This window comes from Falco peregrinus, chromosome 2 (genome assembly GCF_023634155.1).
Source record: "Falco peregrinus isolate bFalPer1 chromosome 2, bFalPer1.pri, whole genome shotgun sequence".
Lineage (NCBI taxonomy): Eukaryota > Metazoa > Chordata > Aves > Falconiformes > Falconidae > Falco > Falco peregrinus.
Window position 1 is genome coordinate 112,575,885 of NC_073722.1, and position 11,233 is coordinate 112,587,117.

The following is an 11,233-nucleotide window of genomic DNA, read 5'->3' on the forward strand; positions in this document are numbered from 1 at the left end:
TAGCTCCCAGGCACAAATCCACCTTCCTGAGGTCACTCCGCACTGTCTCTCTCTGTCCCTTGCCTCTTCTACAGACAGAAATACAATCACACTGCCCAGGGACACTAGGAATCCCGTTACCAGCAACAGTGCTTCAGTACAGCTCCTGGTAGCACTATCTTGTGTTACGCACTAGGCATAACACACGTACCAACACATGGCACATCCATCACCTTCTGCAGGGCTATCGCCACCTTGTAGGCTCTCATGAGGTACCATCTGGTACACCTCATGCTACTGCATACAACCCTAAGCACAGAAACACAGAGGAAACTACTTGTCAAGTGCTGCTATGAAAAAGATCAGAGGCTGAAGGAAGGACAGGGAAAGCCCAAGGGAATCTTTAACTAGCAAGAAGCAGGGTAAACTCTAACAGACCTGATTTCAGTACGAAACACTCCTTATTCATCCCTATCCCATCCTTTGCAATGTAACACAGGCAGCTTCCAGTCAGGAGATGCTGTGATGTGCAGCGAGTCTTTGGGCTTTCTATATTCCAACCTCCACATCCAGCTAGACAGGAGACGGGGAACCAGAATGCTCAACTTCTTGCCTTAGGAAGGCGCAGCTTTAGGTAAGGCACTTCACAACCCTGCACCTCAGCACATCCACCTGTGACCTTTCAGAAGTGCTGCATAGTTCAGCTGAGGACTATAAAATGCTTTGATATCCCTTAGCGAAACAATTTATGAGCTAATCAAAGGAAAGTTGGCTTTTTTTTTTTCAGTGAAGGCCTGCAAACTTTGTACACTGTATTTTGTATTTGTACTATTATTCTCTTCCTAAGCACACCCATCATATGCCTGTATGGGTAGAAAAGACAGGAGGGGATTAAGATGGGAAATGAAGAACAACTTATGTGCAGTTTACTTCCCTCAAACTGCAGCTGCACGTGTGGCTCTGCCCTGAACTGCAGCCCCAGACCAGCGCGCAGCGAGCTGCCAGTGCACTCCCCCGTTAAGGAAAGCAGCTTCCCAACTTCCAGCCTTGCTGTTGGGTCTATGATGCAGAGCTGCTTCCCAAATTAATGAGATAAGAAATTTGCTTTAGCACATCAGGAGAGATTAACTGTGCAGACAATGTAAGATCTGGAAGTGGTCCTCTGCTGCAGCCAGTGTGACTCCCTTACTCTCCACCACCAGGCCTAATTACTTACACCAGGTGTGAACCCACCATAAAGTAAAAAAAAAATAAAAAAGGGTGGGGGGGTAACAGGAACAAACACACACACAAGGAAAGGGCAAGCACAACAGCTAGTCCAGCACTTGAGCAACAAAAAGCTCTTTCCACCTGCCACTGTGGCACCGGTGTCCTACAGGGCTGCAGCATAGCTGCAGTGCACGCTGAGCTGGCCGGACAAAAGCCAGCCGTGGCCTAAAAGCTCTACAGGGTTTCTGGAGATGTGTCTCAACATCATACTGATAAGACCTGTTGAGCGACACCAGAGGAGGCCTACACCAAGCACAGCACCAGGCCATCACCGAAACACAGTGGCTAGGTGTGAGCCAGTCCTCTTCCTCACCCGTCCGCACTAGGTGGCTGGCACTACAGCCAAAGGGAATCTTTTTGGTCACCACACATCTTTTTATCAATCCCACACAATTAAGATGTGTGCCAAAATGGCAGTTAGATGAGATGAGAAAAGACCAGAACTATGCTTACTGTTCGCTCACCACCCTGGCTGCCAATGTTCAAAAAAATAAAAAGCTATAAACATAACTGAGCAGCATCAAGCAAAGCTGAGAGTGCAAGGTGAGGGGGTCATAGATGAGTATCTATGGGAAAAAAACTAAGAAAACAAATATAAGTTACTTGCAATTATGAATTTGTTTTCTTAGATCATAAAACATTCTTGGATTAACCTAAATTCAAAGAAATCAGCCACCCTCTAATTCAAGCCAAATGTCTCTGGAGTTTGCAAATTTCAGACAGAAAAGGACTTCAGTTTGTGGGTTTGTACATGTGTAAACATATGCATTTACATGCATGTGAGCCACTTGTTTACAGAAAAAGGGTTAGCAGCAGCAGCATTATAAAGCATGAAAGCACAGATGTGGACAAGACAAGAGCACTTCAAAATCCTGACTCCCAAAACAATCAGAAACACTGAAGTATGTGGCCAACATGGTGCATGTCCAGGCTGTGTCAGTTATTGTTTGCCTTCCCATGGTGTTAATATTCTAAGAAGAAATGCGTAACATCAACTATTCCCCTTGTGTCCCCCAAATCTGTTGGTTTTTTCCCCACATATTAATGACACACAAATAACATCATTACTAGTATCATCATTTACATAACATGTGTCATCGTGGAGGAGCACGGGTCTGCTGAACATATGAACAGGAGTACAGCTGATGAGCCTAACCACCAAAGTTTCATTTTCGTTGCATCTCTCTGCATATCTACATCAATCCGTCACATGCATTTGTAAAAAGCTATTTCCAAGTCACACGAGCCCAGCACAAAGCATGCAGCAAAACCAAGCCTACTCATGGAATCAAGCTGGGATGTGCAACGAGCACACAAGCAAAAGAGCCTCCAAAACCCACTGTTTTAAGTCAGCAAATAGCAGAAATGATTATGTTGTGAAAGTGTGATGACAAGCAAGGATTCTAGAGATTTAAAATTGTTAGATGTATCTGGGTAGTTGTTTAATTAATAAGCATACAATTCCCTCTTAGTCTGTTACTTGCATTTCATTTGCTCCCAGTCAACTTGGGAGATAAGAACAACCACTTGTGCTGTGTCCTTCAAATTTCAGCAAGTGTTTTAGCAAAGTCTGAACTCAGCTTTAATAACAAATGGCACAACTCAAGGATCCCCACAGCACTGAAGTCTCTTTCACCACGAGGTCCCAATCACAACTATACCATGTTGCTATACTCTTATCAAGCTGTTACTCTTACGGGTACATCTCAAGCTGATGTATTTAGACTCTGCTTTTTTCAGCAACGTGAAATGATGTTCTCTGAAATATTAATACATATAGAATGGAATATTCAACGGGCTTTTGGGTAAACATCTTGTAAACACTGTTTGAACCATATTGCAGGCAGTGCCTGACTACTGAGGGACACGAGAATTGACGGTGCTGTGTACAGGCTGACAGCAGAGCAGGCTCCACATTGAAAGCTGCCTGGGTTGGCCTGCGGTGGGTCAGGGTGGCCCACCGCAAGGTTTCACCCCAGCCACACAAGCAAACTCAAAGAAGTGTCGCAAACACCTTCCCAAAGCAGCAAATGGCCCTCAGAGAGCTGAAGGCACAGAAGACTACTTGCTCTGGTTATAAATTAAGGTTTAATTTTCTGCTGCTGGAAAAGACTGAAGGAGTGGGAAAAGCCACATGCATACCTGCTGGAAAACCATGGAGACCCGAGCAAGGACATCAGTTACAGCCAGGGAAATGGGATGTTCTGTGGCACTTGCGGCAGGTTTGAAAGTGCCTGGGCACCACGTGTGCGCTCATGGAAACCAGCACCTTGACAAATACAGCATGACCTGACTCCAGAGTCGAGTGCTGCTTTATTTGCAGACCTGCGAAATGCAGCACACACTGCACGAGGCAGTGCACAGGTGCCCAGCGACACCACCACCTTGCCTGCACTGCTGGCCTTCTCTGGCATCCCATGCAGTGCTGTGCGTTACATGGATGGAGAGGGCAGATGTTGGGGTATGTGCTGGATGTCAATTTCACACCTTTGCAGACGCCACTTTCCTCCCTGAAGGACATGATCTCATTCCAGGTTAGTTCACGGAGCTCTCGCAGCAGCTGTACCCTGCACTGTTCCCCAAAGCTTGAGATTATTCAAGCTTCTCCCCTGTAACTATCAACCACAAAAAATACAAAGTGGTGACAACAGCTGCTGGCCTGTCCTCCCCGCAAGTCCAAGGAGAGTGTGAAGATCTAACTTCTGCCTGCTTTCAGAGAATCCTTCTTCATCTGCTCTTCTCAGAAAGCTCTCCCTCTCAGTCACAAACTGCACACAGAGACAATCCTCCACCACCTCTGTCCAGCTGGGAAGTGGCCATGGCACTCTCCAGGCAGGCAGAACGAGTGGCTCTGCCACACACACAGTGTTTTCATGTGCAAGTACTACAGCACTCCACTCCATGTTGCTGGGAATCCTTGCAAAGGGGACCAGCCGTACCTTAACCCTCTTCCCTCCCAAACCCTCTGCCCTCCTTTCCCCAAAACCTCTTCGGTTTTGCCTTCTATCAGTTTTCTTCCTCATAAAGAGAAGACGATGAACGTCTGGCTGAACGGAAGACTCTTTCCTCATTTATTCCCAGGTTTGAAAAAGCAACAGCTTGGTGTTTTACCACCTGGTTGGTAGGAGTGCCTGGACACCAGCTGGGCAGACCCACAAAGAATGACTGCAGACCACGCTTGCCGTTGCATCAGCAGGGACTTTGAGCAGGTTCCCATCCTGCTCTCCTGCCTGAGGCTGAGCGAGTGCTCTGCAGCACCACTGTCTACTTTAGACCTGGCAGCCTTACATCAGTTTTATTTTAAATGCTGTTGCCAAATGGGATTGATTTTAAGGACAGATTGGACACCCCGAGTCATGCAGCGTAACTGTGGGTATAACACAGCCTGTAAAACTTCTCTGGACATACACCTGAAGGGGAAGGAGAGAAAGGTGGTGAGGGAGCGAGGGAAGGAAGCCAATCTCGAATGCTTTACTGTTGCCCAAACAGCCTTCCCCAGCTATTTCCCTGCTTACACTCTCCCTCAACATCTTCCTGTTATCTGAAGTTCAAGCAACGGGCTCCTCCCTCTCATACCACACATCTTCCTGGTGCTCACAACTTCCCTGAAGTAGCCACGTTTGCACTGACGCTGCTGCTTCACCAGCCAGTTCAGCCCTGAGATGTCTGTTGTAGCAGGAACACTAACTGTGTGTATCACGGCAGAACACAAATCACCTGATCACAACTGAGGGCATGCTGCGCCAGGGTGTGCTGTGCAAACTCACCCAGGCAGGTCCCACCTGGAGCGGGCTTTGGTATAAAAGAGCATCTCCATGCATCCTTGCATGCTGTTCTTCTGACTAGAAAGCCCACCTGATTTTCTTTTTTTTTTTTTTACTTTTTTTTTTTTTTTGGTGCATCGTCTTGTCCATGCCCCACTTAGAAATAATTTCTGCCTTCAGAGGTTATCCAACACAATGCAGCTAGGTCACCTGTGCCCCTCCTGCCATGCAGGCAATGCTTCTTCCTATGTATCCCAGATCCTTACTTGTTGCATCCATTTACAAAACGTTCTCCTAGCTTGGGGTAGCTGGATAATAATTAAAGTCTTTTGAGCAGCAGGAGATAAAATAAAGAACCCTGCTTAACAGCAGTTCTCCCATGTGTAACTCCTACTATACACAGCGCACACGCACCACCTGTGAGCCAAGGGCTACGCCACTAAGCACGTCTGACTGGCAAGAAAGGCGATGAAATTGTCACGGGCTCAGCACAGGCACAGGGAGCTCTGCCACCCACCCTGCTTGGCGCTGCAGGGGCAGCTCTCCCGCCTCGGCTAGGGTGCCAGTGTCAGGCTTGGAAAAAGAGGACCACCGTAGCCTGTAAATCCACATTTTTGTTCCTTATTGCGGGAGCCTCTTGCCCCTGCACGCCTCCGAGCTGTCTTGCTTCATAATGTCTACTATCTCCTGCATGACTCATCACTGAAACAATGGGTTTGCAGCTACAGCCCGGCAGTGGCACACAAAGAGCTGTTCCCTCCCGCTCCTGCCGCAGGTACACACTCGTGTCACTGAGCTAATGCTGCATCACGGCTCCAGCGCCGCTCGCAGCAAGCAGGCGGGGAAGGGACAAGCCGACCTGCCGCCAGCGCCGCGGGGCTCGTTCCCCCCGAGCCGTGAGCAGGCGGCCGGGCCCGGGCGCTGCCGGGCGGCTGCCGCCCCCAGGGCCGCCAACGCGCCGCTGCCCCCGAAGAAGCGGGAGCCCAGGGCAGGCCCGGAGGCGCCGGCCGCAGCAACGCGCGGCGCGGCCGGGCGGGCAGCGGCTACCGGCGCCGGGGAAGCCACCGCGGCCCGGCGGAACGGGGCAGCCGCCGCGGGGCTTCCCCAGCCCGGCCCCACCGCCTCCCCGACGGGGACCCCGCAGCGCAGCGCCGCGTCGGGCAGGGCCCGCAGAGCAGGGGGAGGCCGGGGCCCGGCGCGGAGCCGGGTGGGCCCCGCGGGCCGTGGGTGCCCAGGAGGTGGCGGGGCTGCCCGGCGGGCCGGGGGTGCCCAGGGGGTGCCCGGCGGGCGGGTGCCGCTCCCGGCGCGCGGGCGGGGCGGCGCGCACGTGGTGGCAGGCGGCGCCTGGCGCGTCACGCGGCGCGGCCCCGCCTCCAGCCCGCCGGCGGCGCGGAGACACGCAGCGCGCGGTGGCGCGCCCGCGGGAGGGGCGGGGGCGGCCGGCGGTCCCGTGTGCCCCTGTGTTCCCCCCCCCCCCCCCCGCCCCGCGGCGCGGCCCGGGGCTCTGCGGGGCCGCCCTGCCCGCAGGGAGCTCCCGCTGCGGCGGTCCCCCGCCCCGCTCCCCGCGTCCTGTCACTTCCCCGCGCCGCGGGCTCCCCCCCGCCGCCCCCGGCGGCAGCGCCGCGCCCCGGCACCGCCGCAGCCCCCGCGGCCGCGCCGCGCCCCGCCACCCCCCGGTGCCGGCGCGGCCCCCGCGGCCCCGTCCCCACGCCCGCCTCGGCCGGCCGCGGGCTGTCAGGCGGCGGCCCCGGGCCGGCCCCTTACCACGTGCGGTCTGCTGCTGCTGCGCCTGCCACTCCAGGAACCGCGCGGCCTCCAGCAGCGTCTCGATGCTCATGGCGGGGCCCCGGCCGCCGCCGCCGCCGCCTCCTCGGTCGCGCGGGCCCGGCCGCAGGCGCCGCGCCGCCCCGCGGCTCGCCCCGACGGCAGCAGCGCTGGCGACAAGATGGCGGGCGGCAACAGAAACACAACAGGCGGGCGCTGGCGCGGCCCCGCTACTACGCGGCGGGCGGCGGCAAGACGCGGCGCGGAAGAAGGGGCGCCGGACGGACGGGACGCGGCGGGACGGGACGCGCCGCCAGGCCCGGCCCGCCGCGACGTGTGGGCGGCCCGACGGCCCCACCGGCCGCGCGGGGCGGCGGCGGCGGCGCGCTCGCGCCGGGGCGCGGCGGAGGCGGGGGGCTGCGGGGGCCGAGCCGTGCCGGCGGCGCCGTGCTCCGGCCGCCGGGTTTTGCGGGCCGCCCTCCCCCCGCAGTGCGCTGGCGGCCCATTACAATATGTCACCGCGGCGCGGGCCAATGGGCGCGGAGGACAACAAGGCATGGAGCACCTCCACATGGGCGCCCCGCGCCGCCGCCGCGCCGCTTAAAGGGGCCGCGCCGCGCCGCGCCCTCCCGCCGCCGCCGCCCCGCGGGGCGCAGACTGCCGGGCGCGGCGCTCCCGAGCCGGGCAGCGGGCCCCCTGGGCGGCCGAGGTGCGGCTCGCTGAGGCGGCCCCCGCAGGGCTGCCGGCGGGCTCGGGGCGGGACGGCGGGGCCAGCGCCTCAGGGACGCGGGTGGCGGGTCTGCGGCGCGTTCCCTGCCTCCCGCCGGGGCATCTCCCCAGGCACCCTACACTCAAGGAAATAATTAAAAAAAAAATAAAATAATCCGCATCCCTGCGGGCCTCGGCCAGCCAGCGAGCAATGCCGCTCCCCCGAAATGCCAGCGCTGCCGTAGATGGAAGGTGCGGCGAGCAGCGGGACCCCGGCGCAGCGCCGGGCAGCAGCTCCCCGCCCAGGCCCGGCCGCGGCTATAGCGGCACGTGCCCCCCGCGGGTGCGCCCGGCCGGGGGCTCTGGGCCGCGCCGGGGCGGGGGGGCGGGGGGCGCGCAGAGGGGAGCCAAGCCCTTTCTCCCGAGCTACAGGGAAAGGGAGCCTGCTGGAAAGCTCCTACAGAAAGTCATCGCGTGAAGTGCGTGCTCGTTCGGAAATGCCTTACACTGGAGCTGGACGTGCTGCCTACGGTTCATGTTAGCTAATGCTTCCCTTTGTAAGGTCCTGTTTTCAGTAGCTTGCAAAACTAAATTAATTATCCACACTGAAATTTTGCATGCTAAGTATCTGCCTCTGACTTAGTCTTTTGGGCTGCAAAAAGATACTGAAGTAAAGCAAAAAGAAACTGATTACAAAAAACAATGCTTCTAATGGAAGAAATGGCTTGGGGAAAAAAATACTTTTGTGTGAGAATTTTCATTCTACTTAAAAAAAATTTAAGGAATTCACAGACCAAAAACCACACTGAGAAACAGCCAGTGAAGATGGCAAAACCAGGCCCTTGTGAGCTGGGCCGTACTGGTTTGTGGAGATTTGGGCTGGCTTCTAAAGGTGCACCCATTCCACGCCACCTGCACCCGCTGGGCAGGACGCTGTCTCCTCCTCCTCACCCAGCACGTGGCTGACAGCCTCACTTACTACACGCTCATCTGACCTTTCTCTGCAGGTGGAAGTTGTCATTTCCTCCTGGGCTGGCTTTGCCACGCACCCATACTCTATGTTACCTGAATACCTCACAACATTAATGAGCGTATCGTAATTGCTCATGAGTGGAAGATGTAAGAAATTAATATGTGTTACAAAGCCTTCTGTAGCTAACGTAACTCACCAGGTACCACCATCAGACAGTTGCTGCTAATGGAAGGACACGCTTCATTTTTCAGAGAACTTCTCAGCTGCTTTTCAATCATCTGTCCTCTTTCTGCAAATTGTCTCAACCCACTCCTTGCAACTTCTGCAACAAATGGAAGAGTTTTAGCAACGTGAATGCCCCTCATCACCCAGCCCTGGTTCTTTTAGAGTGGACAGACAGGTTGTATACTGAACTCAGCAGGAGACCTGCATAAAACCAGTATGATTACTAATATAAGTAAGCCATAAAATACATATATCCTTAAGGAGCTCAGTAAAAGCTACTCCAGGGCAAACTTAATCGACTTTATGTCCTTCCCTTTGTAACCTGGACATATTTAGATATATTTTGCATGTGCTGAATATGTTTGTGTATGTTACATCCAGAGATCGGGTTTGTCTAATCATAGCAGAAGAGCCAAGGATTGAATGGCACCTTGCAAACCAAAGCTGAAGAACACAGCAGAACTTTGGGGAGGCCAGCCTGCAACTCATGCTGTTTTGCTGTGTGGCCAGTGCAGTAAACCACAGATCTTTCTCCAGCCACCTCTCTCTTGTCTTTCATACTGTGCATAATCCTACAAACCACACAGGTTTACAGAGTGTTCTTCTAGATGGCCTCAGTTTTAAGAAGGAATTGCTGTTCTGTAATCAGACTTGCTTTACAAACAGCACCCCCTTTAACCACAGAACTTGTGCCCTTGCAGGGAGCCACAGTACCTGCCTGTGCTTTTACAGCACAGCTCAGGGACCTCCTGGCTCTGTGCTCCTGCAAGTGCTACAAACTCTGTTTTTAGCAGGTGAGAGAAAAATTAGTCATTGGAGGAACTTACCAATAAAACAACAGCCAGTGGTCTAAAGAAGTTAGACCAGAAGTTAGAACACAGCTTTTTAAAGAAACATTTTCAGATACATTTGAATAGTTCAGTCCTGTGCTGGGTTAACTGCTTTAAGTAGGAGGGAAAACTTTTATTCTGTCTGTCTGGTAAGATCTTCTGCAATGCTTTAATCTCCAAGGAGAGTTGTTTATTCTGAAATCTTGAGCTCTGTGGGCTCTCAACTGCTAAGCTAGCTCCTGACTTTGGCAGCTGAAAGTATAAATCAGTGCCATTAAGCATTCATATCGGAGCGATGTTTCCTGATTAAATTCATTTATTGCAAGTTTTTGGACCCAACTGAAGCAGCAGCTTGGGAAGACATCCAAAATCCATCAGCTGTATATTCATCTACCTCTGGAGGATTACACTAAGAAAGATTTTCGCTGAATCATTTGACCCTGTTACTAGGTACAGCGATAAACCAGAACACTTAGATTATATGGATTGCCTTTGTGAATACTCAGGGAGAGTTTTTAAAACTTTGAGTATGTGCTAGAAGTACAAAGAGGTCCAATTTCTACCCCATACACCCCGTGCCTGTGAAAAGCAGATGCTGGGCTATCTATACAACCCAGCCAAACGTAGACTTTGGGGGCTGAGGACACCAAGAAGCAAAGCAGCTTGGTCTGAAGTCAGAGTTGTCCTTCCCCTTAGTCCTCGTGGACTCTGCTCTGAGCTACGCTGCTCTTCCTTGTCTGGGCTACTCCTGACAGCAACCCAGGGGCAGGATTCACAGGCTGTGGCTGTCTTCCCAGGGAGAGAGAGAGAGGGCTCCTGGTTCTGCTGCTGCTTCCTCAGTGGCAGCTCTGAGGCACTGCTGGAGATCCCGACATCCAGCCCTTCTCTGGAGGGCACAGAAGGGGTCTGCAGTTTCCATCCATAGTTCTGTAACTTTCAGCCAAATCCTTTGAGTAATTCTTTTTCACCTTCTCCAAAGATTGGATGTCACTTAGAAGGTCAGAATGTAAAGCTTTAATTTCCTTTACAAGCATATATAGGTTCAGAGGTATGTCTTTTCACCTGCTTTGAGAGAATGCCAAGGGCATTTTAATTTCTTATCTGTTTATTATATCCCATCTAGTCAGTCCTTTAGATAATACTGGCTGATATTCAGATGGTACAGATACTAATCTCTACTACATTCTGGCTGTAGTAAGTTTAATGGACTTGACCATAAAGCTGGGTTGTGAAAAAAAAACCACAAACAAACGTATTTTGAATAGCACAACAAATGTAAAGTCTTACTGTACTCAGTAAAATACATTTGTTTTCAGGGTTATTGATGGCATTACATAAAATTTGAATGGGCTTAGATTTATTTATATATAATTATGATCGTGATGTTCATATATTGATAGTGCAGGGAAAACAAGCAGTGGTTATAGATCCCATTATCTTTCCTTATATCTGCTGTCCTTCTCTCAAAAGGAAAAGACAAAATTTCAAAGGAGATGAAAAATTGCCATTTTGAGGATGATGCTGTCTTACAACGCCACAGGGATCACCTAATATCCTAAACATATTCTGTACCAGGAGTATGATGGATGTTTAAAAAACCCCCAACTTCAGATGTACAGATTTGGAAGAATAACTGCAATACTGCTGCAGACTCGACAATCTCCTTCCTGTTATTCTGCTTATTTCCTTTCCGCCGATGCAGCAAACAGCTTCTCCTTACA

The 11,233-nt window shown here is 52.5% G+C and overlaps 1 protein-coding gene across 1 annotated transcript in view; it reads right to left on the reverse strand.

The window, feature by feature from the left end:
- The window catches only part of MNT (MAX network transcriptional repressor), a 43,053-nt gene extending 36,023 nt beyond the window's left edge, over positions 1-7,030 (reverse strand). The window contains exon 1 of the mRNA XM_055795691.1: positions 6,777-7,030. Within this exon, the coding sequence (XP_055651666.1) occupies positions 6,777-6,849 (73 nt within the window). The 5' untranslated portion in view covers positions 6,850-7,030. The remainder of the gene's footprint in view (positions 1-6,776) is intronic.
- Between the last annotated feature and the right edge of the window lie 4,203 nt (positions 7,031-11,233).